Below are 26760 nucleotides of genomic sequence, written 5' to 3' on the forward strand. Positions count from 1 at the left end.
CCCTCTCCTTTGGGCCACCTCAGCGGGTCGTCGCGGGATTTCAGTTCGGGTCTGGGTTAGGGACCTGTGGGCGGGGCCAAAGGAAGAATGACTGTTCTCGTCGCCGTTCTTGATCCGGAACTTGTTGTCGAGATACCCCGGAAGAGGTAACTCGCGTGAGAGCGGCGTGTTCGGTACCCAGAACTGAAGAACGCGAAGGCGCCAGTGAGGCGGAGGAGAGGTGCGCTTGGTAGGTCGGCCTCTCCCGGGAGAGGGATGTTCTTCTTGACCCTCCAGCTGGAGTGTTTATTACTGTTTCATTCTATAAGAAATCACCCCCTCACTCTCATCTCCTTTCTGAACTGTCTTCCACCCAAGTGGCCCCTGGAGCCACTCTTCCGGTTTGGCCAGTCGTCTTTTGAAAGAAAGGACCTAGCTGCTGGGGAGGGGAAGGGCCCAAAATTTTAGCTCCCGGTCAAGGGCTCCGGTCGGGGAGCATCGATGCCCTCGCTCCGAGTGTGAGAAAATACCGAGCAGGCCTCACACTCTTCTGAGTTTTGAAGACCCACATCGTAGCAAGTTGTCCAGTGCTAGGAGGAAAGAAAAGACTTCTAAGAATATGATGGAAAAGTTGCCGCGCTGTGTCCCACGAACATAAAGGAAAGCTATAATCCTTGAACATTTTACCCCAGGCACTGTTCTAAATGTCGCGAATATGCGCTACAGTGGTTATGTGTGATTGCTCCAGGACGTTTTTGTGTTTTAAATGGAGAGAATTATTTCAGGAAGAGATTGCTGCTTGAAAACACCTGGTAACCTGGTGTGACTGAATAGTAGACTATGTAGCAGATTAGGTTAGAAGGATAAAGTAGGTTGAAACCAAATTGTGTATTCTTTGAATTTCTGCTAAGGGATTTATATTTTATTGTTACCCCACCGAACTTGAGTCCACTTGTGCAACTCGTAACGAAAACCAGTCTGTTGACACTGGGTTGTGGTGAAGAAAAAGCACAACGTTTATTTCAGGGCTTTAAGCAAGGGACTGGCAGACAAGCCTCACATCCACTCCAGTTGGCTGTTCAGTTAGGGTTTTGTTTTGTTTTTTTAAAGAGAGAACAAAGAGGCTGGAACTAATCATTTTTTGACATTTCTGTGACTTTTTTTTTTTAATTGGAAGATAATTGCTTTACAATGTTTTATTGGTTTCTATTGAACTCTGTGATTTTTTTCATAATTGTAGTTTCGGGAATCAGGATGTCTCTGGTTTATAATTCTTCTCTGGCCAGGTGGTCCGTGGCATGAGGGTCTGTTGACTCATCTTGTCCGGGAGAAACAACCTGAGTTGTAAGTGATGTCTACATCTCATCTGTCTGCAGTTTTACTATATTGACAGTGTATTGACAACAGCAATTTTAGTCATCAGCTCTGGTTGATTAGTGTCAGTTACGCAGGATTGAGGTCACAGTGGACAAGAGAGAGAATAAAGTTTTGGATAGAGAGATTAATCATAAACTTGGTAAGGGGACTGAGTATTAGGAGGACTTGGTTTCCTTATTCCTTAGATGCTTATCCAGTGATTTTTGAGCAGAGAAATTACAGATTACAGAGAAATTACAAATCAGATTTGTGATTTATAAATACAATTAATTATAATGGCAGATGTACTAGGACAAAAATGAAGAATATGGAAAGATTACTGGAAGTTTGAGAGGAAGGAAAAATACTGAGTTCAGTATAGACCACTTCATAGACATCTAAGTGGTAAAATCTAGCAGAAACTGGAAGTTCAAGTGTGGAGCCCAAGAGAGGCTGTAAGAATCCTCAGCATCTATTGTTTCAGCAATAAGTGAGATTGTTCATTTGACAAACTATTTATTTATTGTCTATCTCCTCCTACTAGAATGTTAGCTCCACAAAGAGCAGGATTTTGTTTTGTTCGGAGTTCTATCTCCAGGGTCCAAAACTGTACACAATAGGCTCTCAGAAAATATTGATTGATTGAATGGATAGAGGATATATAAACCAGCCCTGTCAAATGGAACTTTCTGCAGTCATGGAAATGTTCAATGTCTTGCTAACTCAGAGTGGAGCTTAGCCACTTAAAAAAGTCATTTAGCTATATGTGGGATCTTCATTCCCTGACCAGGGATCAAACCCATGTCCCCTACGTTGAAAGGTGGACTCTTTTTTAAGTAGAAAAGAATAGCTTTATTGTTTGCCAGGCAGAGGGGACCAAAACCAGGAGTCCCCACTTGGGGAAGATAGAGAAGTTTTATAGTAACTGTTCAAAGGGGGCATGACCAGCTTGTGGCCATTGTTCTGATGGGTTGACCGTGCGGTAAGTGAGAGTCAGCATCATTGATCTTCAGGTCCATCTGGTCTGGGGTCTACATGCTTGTGGTCCACTGGACCATCAGGTAAGCTCCCTAGCCACTTCTAAATTGTTGAGCTATTGAGCGTTTGAAATGTGGCCATATGTAACTTAAAAACTGAATTTTTATTTAGTTTTAATTAAGTTTAAATAACTGCATTTGGCTAATAGTTGTTATATATGACAACATAGGTAGAGACTGAAAAGAGGGTGAAATGTGTAAGCTTGGCTAATACACACATCAGCGGCAAACAGAAAGATAATGGGGAAAAGGTGTCAGAAAGGTAGGATGATAATAGGGTGAATGTTGTGTTAAAGAATTCAAGGGAAGAAGGTTTAAAGAAAAGTTATCAGTGAGTGGTGCAGAAAACTCAAGATGAGGCCTAAAAAGCGGCAGCTAGGTGGTGTCTTAATTCTTTAGCAGTTTCAGTTGAATGGGAAAGGCGGGCAGGTAACTGAAGAAATTTAAAGATGAAGGGAAGAGGAAAAGTGAGGCAGTGGTTTAAGGATACAAGAGGATGGATTTTTAGGTTGGAAAAGGCCAAGGGGCAGTTGCCAGTGGAACAGGATTAGCGGGTGGAGCGTGGTTCAAGAGGTAATAGAATCACAAGCATTGGTGAAAGGGGTTTAATCTGGCCATTGGAAGGCACCAAGAGGAGGGTCTTATAGGACAGTGTTCCTTTTGCAATGCCATCACTGCCTGAGACAATAGAGGTGAGGCTAAAAATAGTTTACCTTAGTTTCAAGCACTGGGTTTATTGATAAATGTTTATAATAGATATGCAGAAAGGGGGACAGCCTGAAATACCTTTTATGGGTTAGATGATGATGTGACCAGGCTGAGAGAAGATTAAAAGAACAGAGATGTTAGCATTAGGCTCAGCATTTTGGAATTAGGGACTTCATAAGATTAGGGACAGAAGCAATAAACAAACTTGGTTCTTTCTGGAACTTCTTCTGCTTTCTATTTATGGTGACTCTTATTGGTATATCTTTTTAAATAAAGGTGAGAAAATGAGAAACTTTCCACCATGACCTTTTAGATGAGTATATTTTATACTGCTCTTACTAGTTTTGTTGCTGTGGATAAGCAACTTTTCTGATCATTATTTTTCTCATCTTTAAAGAGAGGCTGGTATTATCATCTTATTTTCATAACAACAATAATGGAAGTAAAGGGTTTCTAGCTTGCTATTCAACACACAATAGGTCCTCTGTATGTAGTGTCTTTCTTCAGATAGTACCTGAGTCTGGTATGTGGAATATTTGGTTATTTTGCAACCTAGTAATTGGTGCTGAAAATCCTTCTAATTCTTTGACATCAAAGTTTGTATATATGTATTTTTATATAATTGAATATTTGTTCTATTTGTAGTCTGGCGGTTAGATTATCATAAAGAAGTTCTGCTGATCTGTAAGCATCATATAGTAACTAAATGATAGATGCCTTATGAGATAATGTGGGTTCTGATAAGAATTTTTTTAATTCTTGTGCGTGTGTGTGTGTGTCTGCCAAGGCATCTAGAGCCATAAAGTGCTGTGACCATTTTAGGCACAGTTGTGAAAGAGGACTGAAACTAGGTGCTGAAGACCTGACGGTTTATGACCCTCTTTGTCACTCTTTGTCACTCTCCTCTTCTCCCTGATACCTGTTTCCTCAGGGTTCCTTTCTTCCCTCTGTATGCTTGACCCGGTGACCTTATCCGCTTATCAGCCTTCAGTCAGCATGTTAAGTTCTTTTAAACATGTGTTTCTAGCTTACGCTTATCTTCTGACCTCTAAAATGACATGTCTTTTTCTTTTTCCTGGACATCTCAACCAGGGTGTCTTTTGGTCAAATCTGATACAATATATTTAAAACATTTCAGTGTCTTTTACTCTCAAACCTGCCCTTTTCATCAGTAAAGAGTATACCCCAGTCTCCATTTGTTCAAATCTAGTTTGTTCTAAACTTCTCCCTTCTTCTGTCACCAGACTTCCAGTGAATCACCAATTTATAGAGGTGTGCTTCCGCCACTTCTTTCCTTTCCCATTGTCACCACTGCTGTCTGTCATCTCACCTAGGCTACTGGGAAAGGCAGTGTAGAGAGAGTAGTGTTAAGAACACAGGTTCTGGAGTCAGGCTACCACTTACTAGCTTTGTGAACTTGGGTGAGTGACATATTCTCTGTCTGCCAATTTTCACATCTGAAAAAATGGGGATAATAGTTACATATTTACAAAGGACTTCAGGGTTGGGAACACTGAAGGAGACAGTTCATGTAGAGTGTCAATACCTAATATATAGCAAAATATTTAGCAGATACTACCAGCCATGAAGTTAAAAGACACTTACTGCTTGGGCTTCCCTGGTGGCTTGTACGGTAAAGAGTCTGCAGTGCAGGAGACCCGGGTTCAATCCCTAGGTTGGGAAGATGGAGAAGGAAATGGCAGCCCACTCCAGTACTCTTGCCTGGAAGATTCCATGGACTGAGGAGCCTGGTGGGCTACAATCCATGGGGTCTCAAAGAGTCGGACATGACTGAGCGACTTCACTTTCTACTCCTTGAAAGTTATGACCAACCTAGATAGCATATTAAAAAGCAGAGACATTACTTTGCCAACAAAGGTCCGTCAAGGCTGTGGTTTTTCCAGTGGTCATGTATGGATGTGAGAGTTGGACTGTGAAGAAAGCTGAGCGCCGAAAAATTGATGCTTTTGAACTGTCGTGTTGGAGAAGTCTCTTGAGAGTCCCTCGGACTGCAAGGAGATTCAACCAGTCCATCCTAAAGGAGATCAGTCCTGGGTGTTCATTGGAAGGACTGATGCTGAAGCTGAAACTCTAATACTTTGGCCACCTCATGCGAAGAGTTGACTCATTGGAAAAGACCTTGATGCTGGGAGGGATTGGGGGCAGGAGGAGAAGGGGACGACAGAGGATGAGATGGCTGGTGGCATCACCAACTTGATGGACATGAGTTTGAGTAAACTTTGGGAGTTGGTGATGGACAGGGAGGCCTGGCGTGCTGTGACTCATGGGGTCGCAAAGAGTCGGACACGACTGAGCGACTGAACTGAACTGCTACTATAACATTATAAATGTTATAACTATTATAACATTATAGCAATCCCCTGTATCTAATCTTGGCAGCTTCTAATTCCTTCTTTATACCGAAGTCCCAGGTGATCTTTTAGAAAACAAAAATCATTTCCCTGCAGCAATGTCTCATCATCCCTAGAATTCCAAGCTGCCAGACATGGCTTACGAGGCCTTTTGCGATGTGCCTCCTGCCCTTCTTTCTTGCTTTTTCCTCTGCCGCTCTCCCCTTCCATCTTCGGGATGTCTGGACCACTTTCAGGTCACTTGCACACCATATTTCTCTCCTCTGGCTTTCCTACTTGGTGTTCATTCTGCCTGAAATGATCTTTCCTTATTCTGTCTTCTTACTGATCCTTTGTTGCATTTTAAATATTTCCTCAAGGTGGCCTTCCCTGACCTCCTAAACTGAGCTAAAGCACTTTACATGCTCCCTTACCATCTTTTCATAACATTGCCAGACATGTAATTGTCTCTCCTCCACTTATCTGGGAACTGTCAGTGGCCAGTATTGTTCATCACCATACTCCCAGTCTAACAGGGTACGTGTCTGGCACAAAGGAAGCCAGCAGACATTTGTGTTTTTGGTTTTTTTTTTTAACTTCTCTTTGCCTTCATTTCCTCATTTTCAATATATAGAAAGAATGCTGACCTCTTACGGTTATGTGGATCAAATAACACAATACCTTCAAAATACCACTGAAGCTTTGAGTTATGACAACATGAAGTCTTACTAAAATAAAATGAAAGAGGGCCTTCCCTGGCAGTCAGTGGTTAAGACACCACGCTTCAACTGCAGGGGGCACAGCTTCAATCCTTGATTGAGGAACTAAGATTCCTGCATGCCACATGGCATGGCCAAAATTTTTTTAAAAAAATAAGAGATTCAAAATTAGGATTGGGTCATCTCGAAACCACTACCAGAATGTAAGCTCTGTGCATGAAGGGACTGTTTCTTCTCTAGTCCCCTAGATTCTAGAGCACAGTTAATATCTGTGGGATGAAGGAGGCATAAAAACAAAAGAAGAAAAAAATAAAAAAATAAAAGAAGAAAGCAGATGCACTTAATGACACCCTTTTTGACTGTACTGCACATACCTATTCCTGTAGCAACACTCTGAACTTTGTATCACCTTATAATGTTCTATTTCCAAATTCAAAAACCCAGACATCTCTCTCTAACCTCAGCCAACTGCCTTTCCAGCTCACTTCCATCATACCTATTCTTAATAGCATGTGGATATCGCCTGTCACCTTCCTGTCCTTACTTCCTTTCTCATGGCCTGTCATTGCAAACATTCTTGCTCTCACCCCAACTTCCCTTATGCCCTTATGTCTCTGTGCTCACTCTTAGTAGAATTCAAACTTGGATAAATCCAGCCATCTGTTATAAAGGGGAAGATGAAGGAAGAATATGAGTGTGGCAGATTTAGTTATACGTTTGGAGGCAGTGATTAGGTGGTTTTAGTCTTTTGGCTTCTACTTTCTCTGTGAAGTATTAAGTTATCCCTTCTGTGTTTTTACCTAAACTCAGGCTGCTAAGTACTGCTGGAGAAAATCAGCTGGTAGGTATGGTACCGTTATCCATCATTATTAATCCTAACCATGTTTTCAACATTGCTCCGCAGTCCTGCAGTTGGAATGAGCGCAGCCGTCACCACTGCAATCCTGCTGTGTTTTGCTGCAACTTAAATATCAGTCTCCCTCTTCTCAACTCCAGTTTGACTTTTGTACAAACTATCTTCCTCCAAGGAACCATTTCCTGTTTCCAAGTCCACTCCTTTGAGATTTGGAAGCAGCCATGACTTATATGAAGCTCTTTTTGCAAAGGCATTGAATTTTTGTTTCTGAATTAGAGACTTGAGTCATAAGGCACTGGAGAAGTGGTTCTCAACCCTACTGCAGGCCCAACACACATTTTAAAAAAAATAAAATTTGTAACAAATGTAAAATGGTATAGGCATTTTAGAAAATAGTTTGGTGGTTCCTCCAAGTTACAGAGTTGCCATATTAGACCCACCAATTAGACTTCTAGGTAAAACCCCAAAACAAATGAAAACAAATGTCCACAGAAAAGTTTGTATGTATAGCAGCATTATTCATAATAGCCAAAAGGTAGAAACAGCCCAAATGTCCTTCAACTGATGAATAGATAAATAATGTGGTATACCCATTCAATAGAATATTATTCATCAGTAAAAAAAGGAATGAAGTATTGATACATGGTACAACATGGATGAACCTTGAAAATATTATGCTGGATGGTAGAACCCTGAAACAAGAAGGCACCTTTTGTATGGTTTGATTTATACGAGTGTCCAGAATAAGTAAATCCATAAAGACAAGATTAGTGGTTACCAGAGACTAGGGGAAGGAGAAATGAGATGTGAGTACTAACGGTTACAGGGGTTTCTTTGGGGAAAATGAAAGTGTTCTGAAATTAGATAGTGGCAGTGGTTGCACAATATTGTAGATATGTTAAAAACACTGAATTGTACACTTAAAAAAGGTGAATTTTATAGTACGTGAATTACATCTCAAAAATGAGGATTTCCCTGGTGGTCCAGTGGTTAAGAACCGACCTTGCAGTGCAGGGACGCGGGTTCAATCCCTGGTCAGGAACTAAGACCCCACATGCTGTGGGGCAACTAAGCCCGTGTGCAGCCACCCAAGATCCCAGACGATGCAGCTGAGACCCAAAGCAGCCAGTCAAGTCTAACATCTCTGTACAGTCTTTAAAATATTTGATAACATTGCACACTTTGCCTAGAATGTAATTTCAATTTTAACGTCCTAATTTTAACTTAAATGAGGAGTTTTTAAAAAATTTATGATAAAGTATGAATTCCCAGGACTGCCACCTGTGCCAGGCAGATTATACACTGTGGAACTCCAGGTGCACCACTTGTAAGTTCTACAGACGTGATGTACTTCATAAATGCTTAGATACCGTGTATTCCACTGGAAGAAATTGATGACTGTTTATACCTATACACTGAAGTATATTGAATCCAACAGCCTCAGATGTAGACTTACGTAAATGCTTTATTGATGATTCAGACACCATGAACAGCTTTGCTGGGGTAATAGGAATTTCCAAAGTAATAAAGGATGAAGGAGCATCTTCCTTTGTTTTTTATGATGGTTGTACTACTGGTAAATTCAGTGTGTTTTAAAACTATGCAAAAAGTACTTTGCATTCATGTGCAAGGTGAGACTGGGGTCTAGGCTCAGAGGCTAAGGTTTTCACCTACAGTAATGTCCAGGGGCACCAGTATTCACACGTGAGGCTTTCAGCTTTCCGTGCCAGGGTCAGTAAACGTCAGCAGCCCACCTCACTCCAGGCCCGTTGCTGTGACAACCAGGAACTTGTCTGAGGGGTTGGTACATCAAGAACTACTGCATTATTGAAGACACAAGTGAATAAGCACTATATTTCAGAAAAGAGTGAGTTACTCCTGGTTCTTTTAGATACTTTAGGCATTTCGGTAAAACAGAACATTTCCTTTCTCCACAAGACTTAGCAAAGACTGAGGAGGAGAGCTGTTATATCTGAGAAATGTACTCCTCACATTGAGATTCAAAGTGACCTAAACTGCTTTGCCTGTATTCTTGTATTTTTTCTAGTACCCAGGGGAGAAAAACACAGTATCTGCCCAAGATCCAAAACATATTTTGCCTTTTTTCTGGATGAATTAAAGTACTGCTGGTTATATACTGTCAGGGTGTTGTGTCTGATAAACGTATAACTAACTTTCCCTCCCTTGATAATGACTGCTTTCTTTTCCTCTCAGATGATCTCCAGATCCCTGGTCATGGAGTATTTGACTAATCCTGGCGCACTTAGCTTGGCTGCCGGAGTTGCCTGTGGCGTGTGCCTGGGCTGGGGCCTCCGAGTGCGCTTTGGAATGCTCCCCAAGAGCTCGGTGAGGGAGACAAATGCTGACGCTGAGACGGAAGCAAGCATCCTCGGAGAGAATGGGGAGTACAAAATGATTCTTGTGGTTCGAAATGACCTAAAGATGGGAAAAGGGAAGGTGGCTGCCCAGTGCTCTCATGCTGCCGTTTCTGCCTACAAGCAAATTCAAAGGAGAAACCCCGAGTTACTCAAAGAGTGGGAATACTGTGGCCAGCCCAAAGTGGTAGTCAAGGCTCCTGATGAAGAAACTCTGGTTGAATTACTGACCCATGCAAAAGTGCTGGGACTGACTGTAAGTTTAATCCAAGATGCAGGACGCACTCAGATTGCACCAGGCTCTCGAACTGTTTTAGGAATTGGACCAGGACCAGCAGACCTAATTGACAAGGTCACCGGTCACCTAAAACTTTACTAGGTGTACTTTTGTATGATGATGGTGGTCCCACCGCTGCAAGTGTTTGAAACTGTCAAATTCTAACAATAAAAGCTGAATTTCTTCCCCCAGCTAAGTATTCTTGAGATGAAATTCCATTCACGTGTTCTTCTGTCATGTACTTGGCCTGGTTACAGAGTTATCTTGGGCTAAAAAAAAAAAAGTTTGGTTAATAGTCCTGGTGATTCAAGTGATGAGTGCTAAAACAAGAAATGTTTGAGAGGCACAGATCACAATAAAATTGGCCTGGAGGTGGGAAACATTTCCTGTGAGTGATTAGGCCCCTTTGTGTGTTACTAGGTTTCTCTGTCCTTGGGGGATCAGGGGTCCTAGGGTATTCCTAATTTAGATGTAAACTGCAGTTTGTTTTTCCTTACCTCAGTTTTTGAATATTTAAAATCTAACCTTGTGGATTCTTCCCAAAGCTGAGGTTTTCCCAGCACTGACCTAACCCCCCTGTGCCATGTTTCACGCTCATCCCCACGCTGGCTAGACTTTCTCCGAGGTGGTCCTACCTCTCCAGTACACCCCTTTCCTGACAGTGAGGGCACTGAGGCTTGTGAGGTGACTTGCCTGGACCTTGAAGGTGGTTATGGGCCCGTAGAGAAATTCATGGGAATTGTGAAGTGGCTGTTACTTATCATCGTGATATCCCAGTATTTTCTTTACCTAGAACTTAAGGAACTGGACAATTCAACTATTTAAGGGCACCTTATCTCCCTTTTGATCTTTATACATTCAGCATGACATAATCCAGATAATATGAAGGTTCCTGGCTCCCGAGAGCCACATAGCTTCCTGATCTCCTTTTTTTTGCAAAAAGCCATTTGTCTTGAAAGCTTCCTTTGGGGGGATTCTGACAGTATTTGTAAATTCAGAATATTCCTAAGAACTTCGATGTCAGGGAGATTATCTTGGTAACAGGCACAGATTGATTGCAACTCACCATGGTTAACTTCAACAATTAGCATTAGTTAGTTGTTAACTTCAACATAAGCAGCGATGTAGCACAACCGCAAGGTCTACGGTCAGTGGCGTCTGGGCAGAACACTAGAGACTCCTGCAGCCAGGCTGAGAGGCTCCAGTTGGTCAGCCTTTTACACTGGTATCTGACAGCACAGAAGAAATCGCAACTGTGAATGATGCCACAGTAGCAACTGTTTCTAAACAGCATGTTTATACTGGTTTCCAAAGTGATGCAACAGCATGTAACTGAGTTGAAGAGAACTCAATCCTAAATGTGTGATTCCACTTCAGCTAATTTCTGAGGCTTGCCTCAGAGATTGATGGTTCCAGGTTCAAAGACAGTGCATTCCCAACAGGACCATCTGCTCTGGCTGACAATGTAACTGAGGTAAATCATGGCATTATCTACTAGAACGAATAGTATACAAACACTGGAGTTAAGGAAACATGTTTTCTAGCTCACCTGTACTTTGCTATTTATTTTGTAAGGTTCATAATTTTATTTCATGGTTCACAAAGCAGAGAACCCTGGGGTCTCTAAAGACACCTGCAAGGGGTCAAAACAATTTTCCTGATACTCATTCTCTTCCATTGTTTTGACATTTGCAGTGACGATAAAAAAGCAAGGGTGGGTAATACTGCTGGCACCTTTCACAAATCAAGGCAGGGGCACCAATCTGTACAAGCAGTCATTGTAGTTGTCACTGCCCTACATTTAATTTAAAAAGCTTAATGTCCTTGATGAAGCAGTAAAAAGTATTAAATTTGACCCTTGACTGTTTGTCTTAATATTTTTTCTCTGTAACATCAAACACTGCTGGTGCACACTGAAGTGTAACTGTCATCTTAAGGAAAAAAAAGACTTGTGTGGCTGAGTCCTCAACTGAACCAGCTGCTTTTGTCATCAAACATTTTTACTTGGAAAACAACTGACACAATCTAGTTATCCAGATCTAGATGTTCAGCAGATATAAACTACAAAAGATTCATTTTCATGGTTTCAGAGTTCACATTTCAACTAATCACAAGTGTCTGGAAAGGTTATTAAATCTGCTTTCCAGTGCAGTAGACCAGTTCAATCCCTGGTCAAAGCACTAAGATCCCACATGCTATGTGGCCAAAAAATACTCTTCCTTTCCTAACTAAATAGCTCTATGAGGCCAAGTTTTTGAATACAGAAGTCTCTGTTCAAAAGAGAGTTGTAAAAAATAGTACAATGCCATTCTTTCTTGCTTGACTTTTGTTTGGGGAAACATGCTCACGTTATTATTGCTTACGTTAACATGCAATGCTTATTAGTGTCATTTAAATGGGTTAACAGTTTTAAAAAGTTGTTTTAACTATTAATAATAGTTAAGTAAGTAGGAATAGATACAATCCCACATAAACTAGTGCTTCTTAGGATCATCAATAATTTGAGTATGGTTACTTTATAGTAAACTTCTAAATCAGGGAGTTTAAAATCTTTTATTCTTTTTCAAATTTGAGCTGGTTATTCTAGGTTTTTTCACTTTCATACTTATGTGAATTTATGGCGGGGGAGCCTTTTATGATACTGACAGAAATGACATCAACTTTATAGGTATTTTTGGTGAAAACTGGCATCTCACAAGTTCTGAATCATGAATGTATTTTCTCTCTCCATTTGTTTTAATCTTCGGTTTCTTTCAGCATGATTTTGTAGTTACCTTTTGTTAAATTTATCACCAGTTAATTCTCGATTCTTGTTTTGCAAAATTTCATATTGGTTTTATTGCTCTTTTGAGACCTTGCTAAACAAGCTTTTTTTAAAGAGTTATTTTTATAAAAACATTGCTTAGGATTTGCTTCATACAAGATTAGGTCATCTATGAATAAAAACAGCTTTACATCTTCAAAAAAATTGCATATTTTTGATTATAGACAGATCCTAAGAAAAAGTGTGAGCACCACCACAGTGAGATATCTGCATAAGCAGCCTTACAAAGAGACCAACCTCTTGCTATCATACCAATGTCTGTGTTGAAATGATTGTCAACTATTACCACCTTTTTTTGGTATGATGTCTACATTTGGATACTAGGCAGGAGGATCATTGAAAACATGTTTACCTCCAAAGTTTCCTATTAATCTTTTCCCCATTCTTCCCTTCTGTTTTAGTTAACTTTTAGAGTGGCAACAACTCTTATTTTTAGTTCCTTCTGTCAGACCATCGACCATCCTATTCAGAGGAGAGTTAGGGAAGATCCCTTATAGTTTATTACTAATTCATTCTGTCTCTTCTTGTACAGCCCTCAATACTACTGCCCAGTATGGAGCTACCTGTTTTGTGATTTAAACACGTCTCCAAATAATCCTGAGAAATATTCATGGTGTTAACATACATGTGAGGGAACAAGCTCAGAAGTTCAGCTTGCTCTCAAGTTAAGCCTAAGTAATACACTGCTACAGTTTCTCTCTCTACTATAGCCCATTATTATGGATGGTTTAAGTGGCAACTCGGTATCACAGACATAGCACCAGGTTAAAGTTTTTTAAAAACAATTCTTAACTATGCTGTAAGAAAACCTTTACTGAAGAATTTTAACTTGTTTCTATTAGGGAAGGGAAAAAGAGAAAAATTCCGTTGATAAAAACCAGTTGATTCTAAGTATGTCTAGGAGAACAAATCTTGATTCTCAAAAGGAGCTCCCAGGGACCATTATTATTCTCCCTCTTGATGTTGATAAACATGAAGAAAGAGGGCAGAGACCCAGGAGAAACACCAGTATGCCCAGGACCTGAGCAGCAAGATGGTCCCTAAGACAAACCAAAAAACGCAAAGGGATTTTTCCAACTAATACTGTAATTTCCTATAGGAATATAGGTGGTAGGGGGAGGAAGACAGGAGTTCTAAGGTTTAAAAAAGCACTTCTGTGGAGTTTATGGTCAATGACTGGACTTTAAAGCAATACAAAGCTAGGTGGGGGCTCTCTAGCTCTACTGAGAATTAACTGTGAAATGAATTTAGGGTAACATTCTCAAGTCATACACAAAAAAACTTGAATTCAAACACTGGTTTAAAAAAATCAACTTAAAATATTCATAATTTGAAGACCTTTACAATTCATGGTGAAGAACAGCATGTTGACTATGTGCTTATACATTCTTATTTCAAGTTAATATAATTTAACATCCATGATCTCTTCATCTGAATGAAATGCTTAAACAGCTGAAGTGCTGCCTGGTTAAAATGATGGAGGTAGCCCACGTCAGCACTGATGGGTTTTTCTGACCTCTGCACGGACCTCACGAACTACTGGAATGCATAGTGTGATGCAGTGTTTTCACATGTCCCAACCCCTCTTCTCTCTACACTACCTTAGTATCCAGTATGAAATGGTTCTTGTGTTTAAGAGAGATTTAAGTAAAACTGCCATTCTCCATGTTATTTCCACAGTCCAGTAATTTATTTTAAATTTGAGTAATTTCAAATTCCACAAACAAAACTGAAGAACAGCAATATTTTGTTTGAATTCTTTCTTCTGTACACTCAGTGATCTAAAACACCACAATATCCAACATACACAAACCTCAGGGAAGGGTTAGTAAATACACACAGACTGGAATCATGGTGCTCCGTTCCTGAATGGAATGGTCCCACAGAAAAGCACAGGATACAAGCACAACGTAAGGGCACCTGTTACATGTGAAGTGAGCAGAAACACACGAGCGTCTTCTATATGCGTCATGAGGAAACCTGCATAGGTTAGAGGGCCTTGTATGCTCATTTAGAAGTCAGGCAAGTTGTCTGTAATGCATTTTTCAAACAATTTGGAGAGCACTGCGATCCCATGGAGGATATGCTCGTTAGTGTTGTCTTTGTTGGCATTGACAGTCTTGCATGGTCACATACCAGTATTTTTGCTTTAGCTTTTCTTGGAATAAAAGATTTAAATGCATTTAGACAATACATACTGTAAGCTGTTTACATACACTAAATTTAAGAGATTCAATATTAGAGTTTTTTTTTTCTTTAAACACTACAGAGTGCAAATCAGGTTCTTCACAATAGATTGAGTATTAAGCAGTTCTTCAAAGAATGAGGGGGGAAGAAGAAAAGCCCAAGTGAATAAAACATTGAAACTATTCCCCTTTGAAAATAAATTCTAAAATGATATGGAATGTGAAATAAGCTTTAACATAGGTGATCCGAGTTTATAGTTAGAAACAAAAAGTAGTCCTTCATGAAATAAAGGTTACAAGAACATGTGCCTGTTTTCCCCTGTTATAAACTGAGAAGCGGGTAGAGACGATGTTTCGGTACGAAAATAGGCGACTACGGATCAGCGTTCCGTCTCACATGCTGTACCCAAAGCCAGGCTGTGGCTGCCCATAGGCTGGTGCAGTGTACCCATAACCAAACGGCGCCTGGGGAGGGACTGCAACGCTGGGTCCTGCTGTCAGCATCAACTGGGGCTGGCCTACAGAAGAGAAGAGAGGGGAGCGGGGCGGGGGCGAGGAGGCGGAGAGACTGTTAGCACTGCAGGACGACCACACCCGACTCCCGGCTCCAGCAGCATACCCACAACTCAATGAATTTCGGGGGGAGGCACTCTGCCTGACTGTCTCAATTTTAGCATGGCAGTCACCCTAGGAAGGGTCCTGCCTAAAAAGCCAACAAAAACCATGCAGGGCCAAGGGCCAGAGCTATAAAAGTAATTATGTTACTTCATATGTCAAGTAAAGCAATATGCACATGCATGCTGGACATGCTTAGGGCAAGACATTCAGCAATAAGCCTATCACTACCACATGGTGTTTGCACATTTTATCTGGTGACAATATAATTAGCACAGGAAAACAATTTTTTAAGCTACATGTTTAACACAACTGAACTTTTTAAAGTTAAGATTTAAATTCTTGATTTAGACGTGTCTAAGTGGTAACAAGACCAAGTATCCAGTACCAAAAAAAGAAAAAGACATTCAAATATGCATTAGGTGTGAAATACATTAGAGGATACAACCTCTTTCAAATACTAAGCTAACACTCTCATGAAGTTTAAATAGTTACTGTACAGAGGAACCAACCTGTGGAGAAACTGGCTAAATAGAAGAACATACCTAGCACCTCTCCCCACCTCCTGCAAAAGAAGTACTCTTAATCTCCCTCTCTAATGTAGATCCAGAGTAGTATTTCTCCCACAAGTGACCTAATGTCTCTCCTTTGGTGAATAAAAACCCAAACTGCCTTCAGTGAATAAACTCTTCAGGAACCAGCAGTTTGTTAAAAAACCACTTCTAACTTTGATACTGACATCTCCCTTGAAATTTCAACCCCACTTTTTCTTCCTAAACAACATAAGCATGTTATTTTTTCATTAAGCTTCTCAGTTTCTTTGTATCACAATGGAATAATGAGAAAACAAGAATAATAAGGAGAAACTGCATGAGTGTGCACATCTCTAATAAAGAGCAGAGAACTTCAAGGCAATTGGGGGGCAGGAGGGAGCTGCCTGACAAAGTGCCAGAGCCGTTCTCACATCATGCTTCTCCCACAGCCAGCGGGCCAGGACCGGGGTGTGTGTGGGCACGTGGGGGTGGTACAGGGGGTGGAGTGCTGAGAAGGCGGCACTGTCAACAACTGTCTTTAGCTCAACTCCATTTTCAACTGCTTACAAAGACTATCCATTTAAACACCCCGAAGGTAAGCCAAAGTCAGTAGCTTCCCCCAACTATCCCCCCAGCCTGTTTCTGCCTTGTTTCTTATCACAAATGTGTCATCTTGTTCCCATCTCTAAGAATCTACTTTATGTTCTCCAACTTTATCAAAACGACCCTGTCCTCTAAATTCCCAAAGTCCTTTTCATGTGAAATAAAAACTGGAGATAATGCCACAAGAGATTTGTTTACTGTCATCTCCTTTAGCAGGTTGAGATACAGTAGTTGTAATTGTATACCTTCCTCCCAACACCACCTGGTTAAAGTTCTATATAACCTTACACCCTTCAAATTCACTACTCAAATCACTCTGTTCACCAAGAGAAACAGAAAGGGGAAGGATTTCAGAAAGGCACATGTAAAAAAACATTAAATTGCCTTAAATATTCAGAGTCTGAAGATCCTCTCTGGAAAATCTTCAAATGGAAACTATTCAGTTATCAGTTTCAGTCAGAATTTAAAGAGATGTACTCCTTCTGTAAAGCATACTTAAGATGACTGTGGCATGTTCTCTCACCTTCTCCACTTTTGAAAATTGAGTTCACCAATAATTCTTTGTCAGTAACTCATGAATAGGCAATCAGTGATCAGGCAACAGATAAATCAGGTTCTGATCTCAATAACTGTTTTTTGAGATTATCTTTGCATTTAAAATTATCTTAGTGAATAAGGTCAGTGCCTGCTCTAAGGTTGTTTTCAGAAAAAAATGACAGTAGAGACTTATTCCTTAACTTAATGAGCCTTTGGCACTTTAGAATGAACTGTTTGTCTACTGTATTTCTGAGATTAAGCAGAGAAAGAGATTACCATAAACAATAGGTTGTGTCTCCGTAGCTTGTTCTTCCTCTTTTCTCAGTGATTCTGAAGCATCTAATTTATCCACCTAGAGAAAAACAGGTAATGGTAATTAGAACCTCAAAAGTATTATAAACCTAGGTTTATGGCAGAAAGTGGAAAAGCCTTAGTATGTTAAATTTTGTCAAAATAAAACAGACTAGAGTAGAAAGAACATTCTCAGGCCCCTTCAAATTCAATGGCAATGTTCATACTTCAGTCAAGGTGATTTTTAGCACTGTCATTATAAACCCTCAGGAAGGAGGGATTTATAAATGCCATAAAAGCTCACGCCAGGCTACAACTGGACATGCTAGGATGCAGCCAGCCTGAGGGAGGGAGATAACCAGAAGGAACCACTTTCTCTGATGAAGTTTTAGCCCTATTAAAGATAACGATGAACTCATGACTGGGCAAGACTTCCTTCCCCAAAGGAAATGGTATTCAAAAAAGTGAAACAAGTCTTGTGACTGGATAAGTACGTTTGCAGAACCAACTATCTTTTTTGCCACTGTGCAGAGCTTCTGTCAATACTGATTATGTGTGGGCTGAAGTTTAAGATTCAAGTGGCTCCATATTTAATCTTTTTTATATAAAGACAGGCTGCATGTGTTAATGCTCTGTTTTCTAAGTAACCAAGAATGCCTGATTTTCCCCCAAATTCTTTGAGAAAGAAATGTTTAGCTTTTAATTAAGCCCAAGAAGTAAATGACTGTTATATACTAGCTATTCTAAATAAAAGTGTATAGTATCAGACAGAAATAATACTCTAGAGGAGTCCAAACATATTAGTGAAAGAAAAGAGCTGGAATACATAGATCCTTCCCTAACTAGTTGCGTGACCCTGGCAAACCACTGCACCGACCCTCAAATTTCCTTGTCTATATAGTCAGTCAGCTGAATGAGAAAATCTACAAAGCTCCTTCTAGGATTAGCACAATTTGAATCTGGAATTCTGTGAAGGATTAGGGAGGATGGCAGCAGGACACAGACTAGGAAATCTCCACCATACCACTTCCATTTGACTATTAAACTGTGCTGTATCTGTCTTTTAGACTATATAGTCTTGTCGTTGGTATATCATTACACTTGATGTAAACTAAATTTCAAATTTCAATGTTATCTATTACTAGAGGGTTTCAAAGTCCTAAGGGTGCTGAGATGGGGAGGCAAGAGTGCAGGATAGAACTTTTTTATTAATGTTCACTGCATGTCCTTCAAAAAGGCAAATAGTGAAAAATCACTCACAAAAAAAGACACGCAGGACTTCAGTGAAAAGGCTTTAAAGACTTGGTCCAGGAAAGGTTAAAGCAGCACCTAGTTTCTATTTGCAACTATTTAAAAAACAGTGTTTCAATCCTACACAGGCCATTAAGGTTAGGACAGTATTTTACATGTATTTTAATTGTTTTATAGTGAGTATCTTCAATGTGGGTCTAATCCACCCTAATTTGTCAGAGAGCAAAATGTGAGAAAAGTAATATGAGTCAGACTCTAGACATCTTCAGATAAAATGTGGTTTTTCTACCTAGGAATATGGGTTATTAGTTTGCTTCTGTATTTCATTTTTAAAATTTTATAACCTAAGGGCTCATGTGTTAAAATTACCCCCACTTTCAAATTAAAGACTACTATGGAGTGTAAGTACCACAAGAAACACTGTTTGGCACCCAAACTTAAAAACAAAAATCACTACAGCTCTCTAATTTAAAATACAATCTGTGACACCAAGGACAGTCAGATGGGGTTTTGCTAAGTATCCAAGAGTGAGCTAAAGAAGTTATTTTTAAAAAGTACATGGATGAGTGTACATTAATAACTTCTAAGAAGAAAAATCAAACAACAAAAAACCCACTGCATAATACATTGCCAGACTTTCAAGGAAAAGATTCTAAAGTGAACATATGTTTAAAAGTTAATGTATGAGTCGGATGTTGAAGACAGAAGTATGTTAAAGATTCAGAAGAGCTAGCAATGTCGTAATGCCCAGGCACAGACATAGGCAGGTTGGGCATACAGACAAAATAAAAAGGAACAACTGTGAAGGAGGAGCATGGAGCTAAGCAAAAATTGATTTTTCTATTTAATGGGACAGCCTCTGGCACAGCAATATCCAATTATTGTTTCCAATGACCCAATTTGGACTCCTCCAAACAGAAAAGCAAAGAAGGCTTTTATGAACACAAGCTTTTGTTAAGAGCTATAACAAAAGTTTCTGATCCTTAGATTAAAAAAGAAAAATTACAGGTAAACATGTCACTGAGTTCAGTTCCATTTGTCCTATTGAAAATTAACGATAATGTAAAAGGCTTTTCCACAAAGACTGCAATATGCTGCAGAGGAAAAGTTTAACATGCAGTCAGTTATTTTGGTGTATGTGTGCATGAAAAAAAGGCAAAAGTACTGAAGCAAGAAGTGCGATCTGAAGATGACCGTTGCTATACAGGCTCTCAAGAAACACACACAGCCCACAGCAATGCTTTCAGAGTTTCAGAGTAGTACGATGTAATTGCAATGACTGCTGTACATGCTTGATTTAAAACAACGCATACCACTGCAGTTCAATTACCTAGTTTTCACACACACGCTTTCTAACTGCCTTGCTTACTAGCTGCTGAAGGGCCTCACACACAATGCATTTTACTCAGGTTTGCCCTAAGTTCCAATGGTGACTCCAGTTTGGTTCAACATAATTCCAAAGGACTGTCCCCCCTCCAAATTATTTTAAATTGCTTTAACTGTCCTTTACCTTCCCACCCTTTTCTCACCACAATTTGATACCAGACATAAGTTTATAAGTTTGTTTCATTTATACTGGGACAGAGACAAGCCAATGAAGCAAGCAGCAACCAAAAGGTGCCTAAATTTGACTTTGGACAAGCCAAAGGGATGAGTAACAGCGAATTTGTAGCTTCAGAGATGTACCTTATTATAGAAAGCAGAAGTTAAAATGGCTTCATATTTTACAGAAATAATCCACGTTGCTTAGCAACAATTATAGCAAGCTAATCTGATGATTTAAAAAGTTTTGATTCCTCTTGAAAATGAACTAGCACCATAAGAACTGGACACCTGGAGAAACATGAGGAAAGTCTCTTCGGAAGCAGCTAGTATATCTTGTATCTACTTTCAGCAAAAAATTAGTAAGAATCAAGAGATCAGAAACTGGATCACAGTCCTTCAATACCCCAAAAAAAAACAAAAACAAAAAAAACACACCCCCCAAAAAGCCTTTTAGGGCATGTATATACATATTTAAATTCAACAACTGTCAGGCACGCTCACAAAATAATACCAGAGGCTGTTTAAATTTACTTAGAGTATTGAGAAAAATCCTATTATGGTCCAGATACCCTGACAGGGAAGAAAAATTTCCTGAAACTTTGGAATTAATATGGAAACTCAACATGCTCAGTTTTTAATAATATATTTAAGAGAGACTGTGAACCAACTACTGATAAGCCTCCTGCCCTTCCTAAAGCCTATTAGCCGATTAGTAGCAAACATCTACTAATGTCCTAGAGCTCTATAATAGTTATATTTTAAGGGACTTGCAGAGGCTTTAGTGAAAATTTATTGGGGGAAAAAGCAGAAGCAGCAGTGTAGAAAAGGAAGGAAAAAAAAATCATGCAAATTCCTTAGACTTAGTCCTCCAGACTTAAAGATGGAAAAGAATCAACTTTCACCTTTTCCTTTATTGCATCAACCTGCAAAGGAATTCAGAAGGTGCAGCTTAGAAAAAAAATCAAATTCCATATTGAGCATAAAAAGGTAGAATCAGCAACAAAGGTTTAGGGGAGAAACATCTAACCACTGAAAAAAGGTATGAGAGAAGTGAAAATAAAGGGCATACTGGAAGCAAAACTCAGAATTTTTTTTTAACTTCAGAGCTTATTGCAGAAGGATTTATGCTAAAGTCAAGTGTGAAAGAAAGCAGCTTAATCGCTAGTAAAATTTACAGCACTTCGGTTAACAGCAGCTTAGAGCCAGGTCTCACAAGTTGGCATTATGCATAAAAGAAGCTATTTTCATCTGTGGCTAAGATAATAAGGCAACTTTCTTTCTCCTGTTACACTGGATTTAAGCAGTTTCTACAAAGAAAAATGTTAATTCTCAAAAAAACTGTAGCTTAACACAATGATATCTAATTAGATGGTAGCCCAAGGAAACACTCAGTTATTCTGGGGCTTGTTAGTAGCACACCTCCCACCCTGACACCTGCCTTTAATTCACACATGCTGAAAAGATCAGATGCAAAACTGACTTTAATAAGCATGTTTTGCTTTGACAAAATGGATCCTTTAGGACCATTTTAAAATGTTTCACAGCAGGACAGGGTAAAAACATCCTAACATCAAAAACAGATACTAAGAAGAATAAGTTAATTTTATAAGATGATTATACCCCCAGCTTGTTTAATGCACTTTTAGGAAATGTGTCATTAATTGTTAACCTCCTGTAGTATTTTTTAATAAGGGGTTAAACTATCAAAATATTGAGAAGATTAACAGGACATTAAGAATACAGATGCAGCTTTCCCATGGGAAACAGGCATACATATTAAAGTCAAGAACCAACCAAAGAGAAGGGAATCTACACTAAGTAATGGTCATCTGAGTTACAAGAATTGATTTGAGGAAGACATTATTTTGACAAAAAATGTTCCTATCAAACATTAAAAAAACAAAAACAAAAATCCATACAACATGGACATAATACTATCTGCCCTTCAGAAATACATTCTGTGGTATTCTGAGTGTAGACATTCTGCCAAGATATGTCTGAGTTACCTTTCCATTCAATGTCACTTGTCAGGTATTAAAAATTACTGGAGAACAGGAATATTTTATGATCAGCTAAATTAATTCTACTAGAGAAAACATTTGAAAACAAAAAGTCTATACATGGAATTTTACATATCCTCAAGATAATTAGTTCTCAGAGGTGCCATTACCTTTGTCAAGTATTCCTTCATGACTTGGATGAAATAGGGCATGGCAAAATCCATGATATTGTGCCTCCACGCAGTTTCCAGGACAACATCTGGCCTTAAAAGATCATAACAAGTAAAGAGACACGCTCCAAAGCACTCTCTTTTTTCTTCCTGCAAAAACCACTGTAGGAGCTCTTCAGCCAATTCAGTATCTTTAGATTCAGAGGCATACTGCATTGCATCCTATTTAAAAGAAAGGAAGGAAGTCAAACATTAAACTCAAATATGAGGAACTGGTAAACTAAATAACACAACAGGGGAAAAAAAACTCTCAGTTATATCATTTAAATTAAGGATTTCCTGAAAGAAAAGGAAAAGACAGAGGAAAGCATTCTTTTTTTAACAGAGAGGTCTGACATAAGCATACAACATCCTCCAACATTAAGAAACTGACATAATTATCATCTCCTCAACTGGGAGCTTAAAGGCAATTTGCAAATAGTATTTGCAAAAACTAATACCTTTATAGACCATAATCACTTCTAATATGCCATCTTAGGACTCACACAGATCATCCAGTACTTGGCTTAATGGCCCCACCCCACCATCTTTCTTCACCTTGTATAGGCTATCTTTCTTGCACAGCTCTACACTCTGTTTCCAGCGATTATTGCCTTTGAAGAGGTAAGCAGCAATTCTTCTGAACTCAATGAGTTCATGCTTTTCCAAACGCTGAGCAAGTGAGATATTGTCAAAGTTGTCATAAGCATCTATCGATGTTCTCAGAGCCTTAAAAAATAAAACAAAGCCATTGAAATGCCAAACCAGTATTTTAGTTTAAATTTTATGTTCTATCATTCTTGATCAATGAGCCATTAATGTATATGACTGACTGCATGTAATGTGATCAGTATCTTGCACGATAAATATGTTTAATATAACTTGATCAATCAGCCATTATTGTAATTAAGACAGCCTAGATTCAAGAATCAAACCATAAAGTTGTACTATGAACAAGTATCAACATTCCTCAATCTAATTGTTTAACAATAAGGTCCTTGAAGGCACTACAAAATTTATAAGGGAACAATTTTCTCCAAGGTTTTCAGTGTCAAGGACTAACTTGAATGGTTATGAAACTGGTAAGATTTGTAATTTGGAGGGTAAGATTTTATGCCCTAGGGAAACTCCTGATACAATTCAACATGGTATTCAGTCATAGAGATCAGCATGGGATCTGCACCTGAAAGAAAACCATGTTGACAAGAAAAGAAAGAAAAGGCAATTTAGCTTAATCTTAACTTTTACGTTTTTGCAAAATTCTTCACAAAGGAAAGTTTACTAAAAGACTGGTACTGATAAGCTATTGGGCAAGAAAAACAAGTGAATGAAAGAGTTAATACCATATAAGGTTTATGAGCTAGTCTAAGAGATCAAAGACTTTTTCAACTAAATCTACAATACAGATGTTTACAGATGAAGTAACCATAGTATTTTTCTAAAGCATTAACTTGGACTCTGCAAACTTAGCATTTAATTAGGAGACATCAGATTTATCAATCCTGAAAACCTCACTAAATTTAGATCCAAGGCATACAAGTACCTACTGCTTACAGTCCTAAGGGATGATAGGCTTTTTTAACTGCAAAATATACCAACTTTACAATTATGAGAATTGTAAATTTTGAGAATACGTGCAAGAACCAAAATGTTTTACCTGATAATCTTCTTCTGTAATAAAGAGGTTGTTCAGTGATTCATTCACAGATTTGTTGTTGTGGTTCTGAACTGAACGCAAATAGGGTTTCACCAGTGGTAGTTGTTTAACCTTTAAAATAAGGATGTGTTACAAATGTAGTACATTGCTAACGGACAAAGTTATCCAAGAATGTCTTAGTTTCTTGCTAAGAATTTTTGAGGTTTTAAAAATTATTACCTTGCTGAAATAATTGACTGCACGAGTATGATCCAACCGTGGAGACAGCACCATCAGCAAATCATTTAACAATAGTGGCTTGAATTCTAAGTAGAATTGTATTGCTCTGTAGTATAGCTCCACATTGGCAACCTAAGACAGCAAAAATCCATACATGAGGTAGAGTTATTTCCTCATGAGCTTCCTCCTTCTAAAGACTATCTTCTAAAGAAGGTAACACACCTTGGTAATGATGTCTTTGAACTGCCCTTCTTTCCATGCATCAGTTGGATGATTCATCATGGTAATTATGGCATTATCATATTCTTCATATTTGTCATACAAAAACACCAATTCTGCCCAAAGATGGGCTTGTTCTGCAGCTCTTAGCACCTGCACAAGGAAGATTTAATTGCTTTAGATATGGGTCTCTAATTCTAGTTAATAGCAAAAAATAAATTTTTTAATGAAAACTGAAGTATTAGTTTTAGCTATAGAGTTGCCTTACAATGAAAGGTTAGTTACCTTAGGAATATTCACTCTGGACCAGAACAGCTCCAGGTGCTCCCTCATTTTCTGTGGCTTAAACTTAGAATACAGAATAGCTAATTCAGTGAACATCCCCATGTGAGCTCGCTCAAGTCCCAGTGCTGCTTCCAACATGGTTATCAGCTCTTCAAAATACCCACGATCCTAAATAAGAGAAAAATGCAATTAAAGATGGGAATATCAGTGGCAAAAGATCTCAGTTAACATAAAAGCTAACACAAAAGACTTCAGTGCACTACCTGATAGTAGTTGATAAGTTCCTCCAACTCGTCTGCATGTACTACAATATGAAGCCCACACATCTGAGCGAGACGGAACTCCTTCCCATCTACACAGGCAAAGCAGACCTACAATTTAAAAAATTTCAATTATGTGAACTCAAGTGTAACATGGCTGGTTAATTCAATTAATCAGTTTAAAGAATATTCCTAAATAGCATCTTAATACATCAATCAAACTGTCATTTAGATTACCTCTTTCCATGTTCGAGTACTGTTGGCTTTCCTAGCTCCATCAACAGCTGCCTGATATTCACCCAGGTGAACCAGAGTAGATGCCAAGCGTCCAAAATTGGAAACATTATTGTACAACAACTTAGCAGCATCATACATTTTTTCATCATAACAACGGTCACCAACCTGAAAAAAACACAAACCATTTTCAGTAAGCCGAAACTCAGTTTTCTTTCCAAAGTTAGGACTCAATTTAATATGAAAAAACATCTTCCCAGTAAGATTTTTCCTTAGAAACTTTCAGTTGTCACATGTTGATCCTAATATGCTAGTAAAGTTGCCCAACTATTTTTACACTCCTTAAAAAGAAAAAAATCTGAATGAGAAACTCACTTGCTGGATATGAGCATTATTTGGCCCATTGATGAACTCTTCCAACTCTGCTAGGCGGTTTGTTTTAGCCAGTGCAAAGATCAATTCTGTCTCCACATAGGACTCACGAGCCTTCTTGCGGGCCATCTGCAAGTACTTCACCAGCTCTTCCCAGTTTCCTAGGTACAGAAAAACAAATGAATAAATCCAACACTAACATACCAACATCAATCTTCTCGTTGAAGTAAATGACAACTGCTATTAATTTCCTTTTCAAAGAAACAGTAGATAGAATAACAATTGTAAACTGTGAAAGGCATCAAAATAGTGAAACTTCTATTAATGTCTCTGTATTATTACTGACCAAATGAAAAGCTGAATCCCTCTTCTCCTTCAAGTTATCAGATTAGAACTATATCAGAATTTAATGAGACTTCAAAACAGAAAATTAAACTTCCCCATAGAGCTTTTAAGTTCACAGAACACAGCCTCTCTTTATCTGCACTAAAGAGGAGGGCACAACACCAGACAGTCTCTAGCTCCAACACAATGCAGAACGATGTAAAACTTAATGTTCAGCTTAGCACATTTTCTGGCAAACACATAAAGGTGAGAAGTCATACCACTAGTATTGGCGGCCTGAACAACTTCCATGTACGATGAAGGATCATCTGCTTTGATATAAGAATCAATGGCTTCTTTCACCATTCCTTTCTGCAACTGGGCTTTTGCGAGCTGACTCCAGACTGCCGGTTCATTGCAGCGTTCAGCAAACTCATATGCCCGATCCAAGTTTCCAATATGTTCGATTAAGACCTAGGCAACCAATTCTTCATCAGTTATAGAACAATGAATCTTACCACATACCAATTACATTTAAACGATTAGGATTTTATTGCTCTTCTATTATCACAGCAATAAATTATGCCCTTTCTCAGAGGACAATGCATATACTGAACCAAGAGAAGGCATTACACTTAGGAAATCAGCTCGGGTAATGTGAAGGTTTACCTGTACTGCTGAGGTATTGACATCAAATTTCCGGAAAATGGCAAATGCTTCTTCAAAGAGCTCATTGCTGATGGCGATGTTGGCAATATCTGGGGCATCATAATTATCCAAGCGGTTAATGTACTCCATAACACGGGTACGGTCAGCCTTGATTGCAGTGAGGATGAGGAGGTTTTGCAGGTTTCTTTAAGAAAGAAAGATTTGAATGCAGTATTTGAAAAGCTCATTAGTCATAAGGAATAAATACTGTAGCTATTAAGTATTTCGTC

At 39.0% G+C, this 26760-nt stretch overlaps 2 protein-coding genes across 6 annotated transcripts in view; one reads left to right on the plus strand and one right to left on the minus strand.

Annotated features, from left to right (window-relative positions):
• The first annotated feature begins 77 nt into the window (after window positions 1-77).
• On the plus strand, window positions 78-9847 carry PTRH2 (peptidyl-tRNA hydrolase 2). 2 transcript variants are annotated; one of them, XM_065911164.1, is made up of 2 exons: window positions 78-229; window positions 9221-9847. In XM_065911164.1, the coding sequence occupies exon 2, from the start codon at window positions 9221-9223 to the stop codon at window positions 9758-9760; it is 540 nt and encodes a 179-aa protein (XP_065767236.1). In that variant the 5' UTR covers window positions 78-229; the 3' UTR covers window positions 9761-9847. The 2 variants fall into 2 exon arrangements, with proteins under 2 accessions (XP_065767236.1, XP_065767237.1); XM_065911165.1 differs by having other exon boundaries at window positions 96-220.
• Window positions 8454-26760, minus strand: part of CLTC (clathrin heavy chain) — a 67611-nt gene continuing 49304 nt past the window's right edge. Inside the window, exons 20-33 of one of the 4 annotated variants that reach the window (XM_065911157.1) lie at window positions 26492-26675; window positions 26104-26296; window positions 25502-25659; window positions 25130-25294; window positions 24896-25003; window positions 24633-24800; window positions 24351-24500; window positions 24129-24260; window positions 23910-24020; window positions 22811-22981; window positions 22214-22435; window positions 20946-20966; window positions 17233-17308; window positions 8454-9927 (exon numbers count right to left, since the gene is read on the minus strand). In XM_065911157.1, the coding sequence (XP_065767229.1) occupies window positions 9893-9927; window positions 17233-17308; window positions 20946-20966; window positions 22214-22435; window positions 22811-22981; window positions 23910-24020; window positions 24129-24260; window positions 24351-24500; window positions 24633-24800; window positions 24896-25003; window positions 25130-25294; window positions 25502-25659; window positions 26104-26296; window positions 26492-26675 (1894 nt within the window). In that variant the 3' untranslated portion in view covers window positions 8454-9892. Of the gene's footprint in view, window positions 9928-14150; window positions 15187-17232; window positions 17309-20945; window positions 20967-22213; window positions 22436-22810; window positions 22982-23909; window positions 24021-24128; window positions 24261-24350; window positions 24501-24632; window positions 24801-24895; window positions 25004-25129; window positions 25295-25501; window positions 25660-26103; window positions 26297-26491; window positions 26676-26760 lie in introns of those variants that run through there. The other 3 variants (XM_065911155.1, XM_065911158.1, XM_065911156.1) reach the window with 3 other exon arrangements.

The sequence above is a fragment of the Muntiacus reevesi genome, chromosome 18 (genome assembly GCF_963930625.1).
Source record: "Muntiacus reevesi chromosome 18, mMunRee1.1, whole genome shotgun sequence".
Classification (NCBI taxonomy): Eukaryota; Metazoa; Chordata; class Mammalia; order Artiodactyla; family Cervidae; genus Muntiacus; species Muntiacus reevesi.

Coding starts and splice junctions, on each gene's coding strand:
- PTRH2 (XM_065911164.1), top strand. CDS start 9,221: ATGATCTCCAGATCCCTGGTCATGGAGTATTTGACTAATCCTGGCGCA.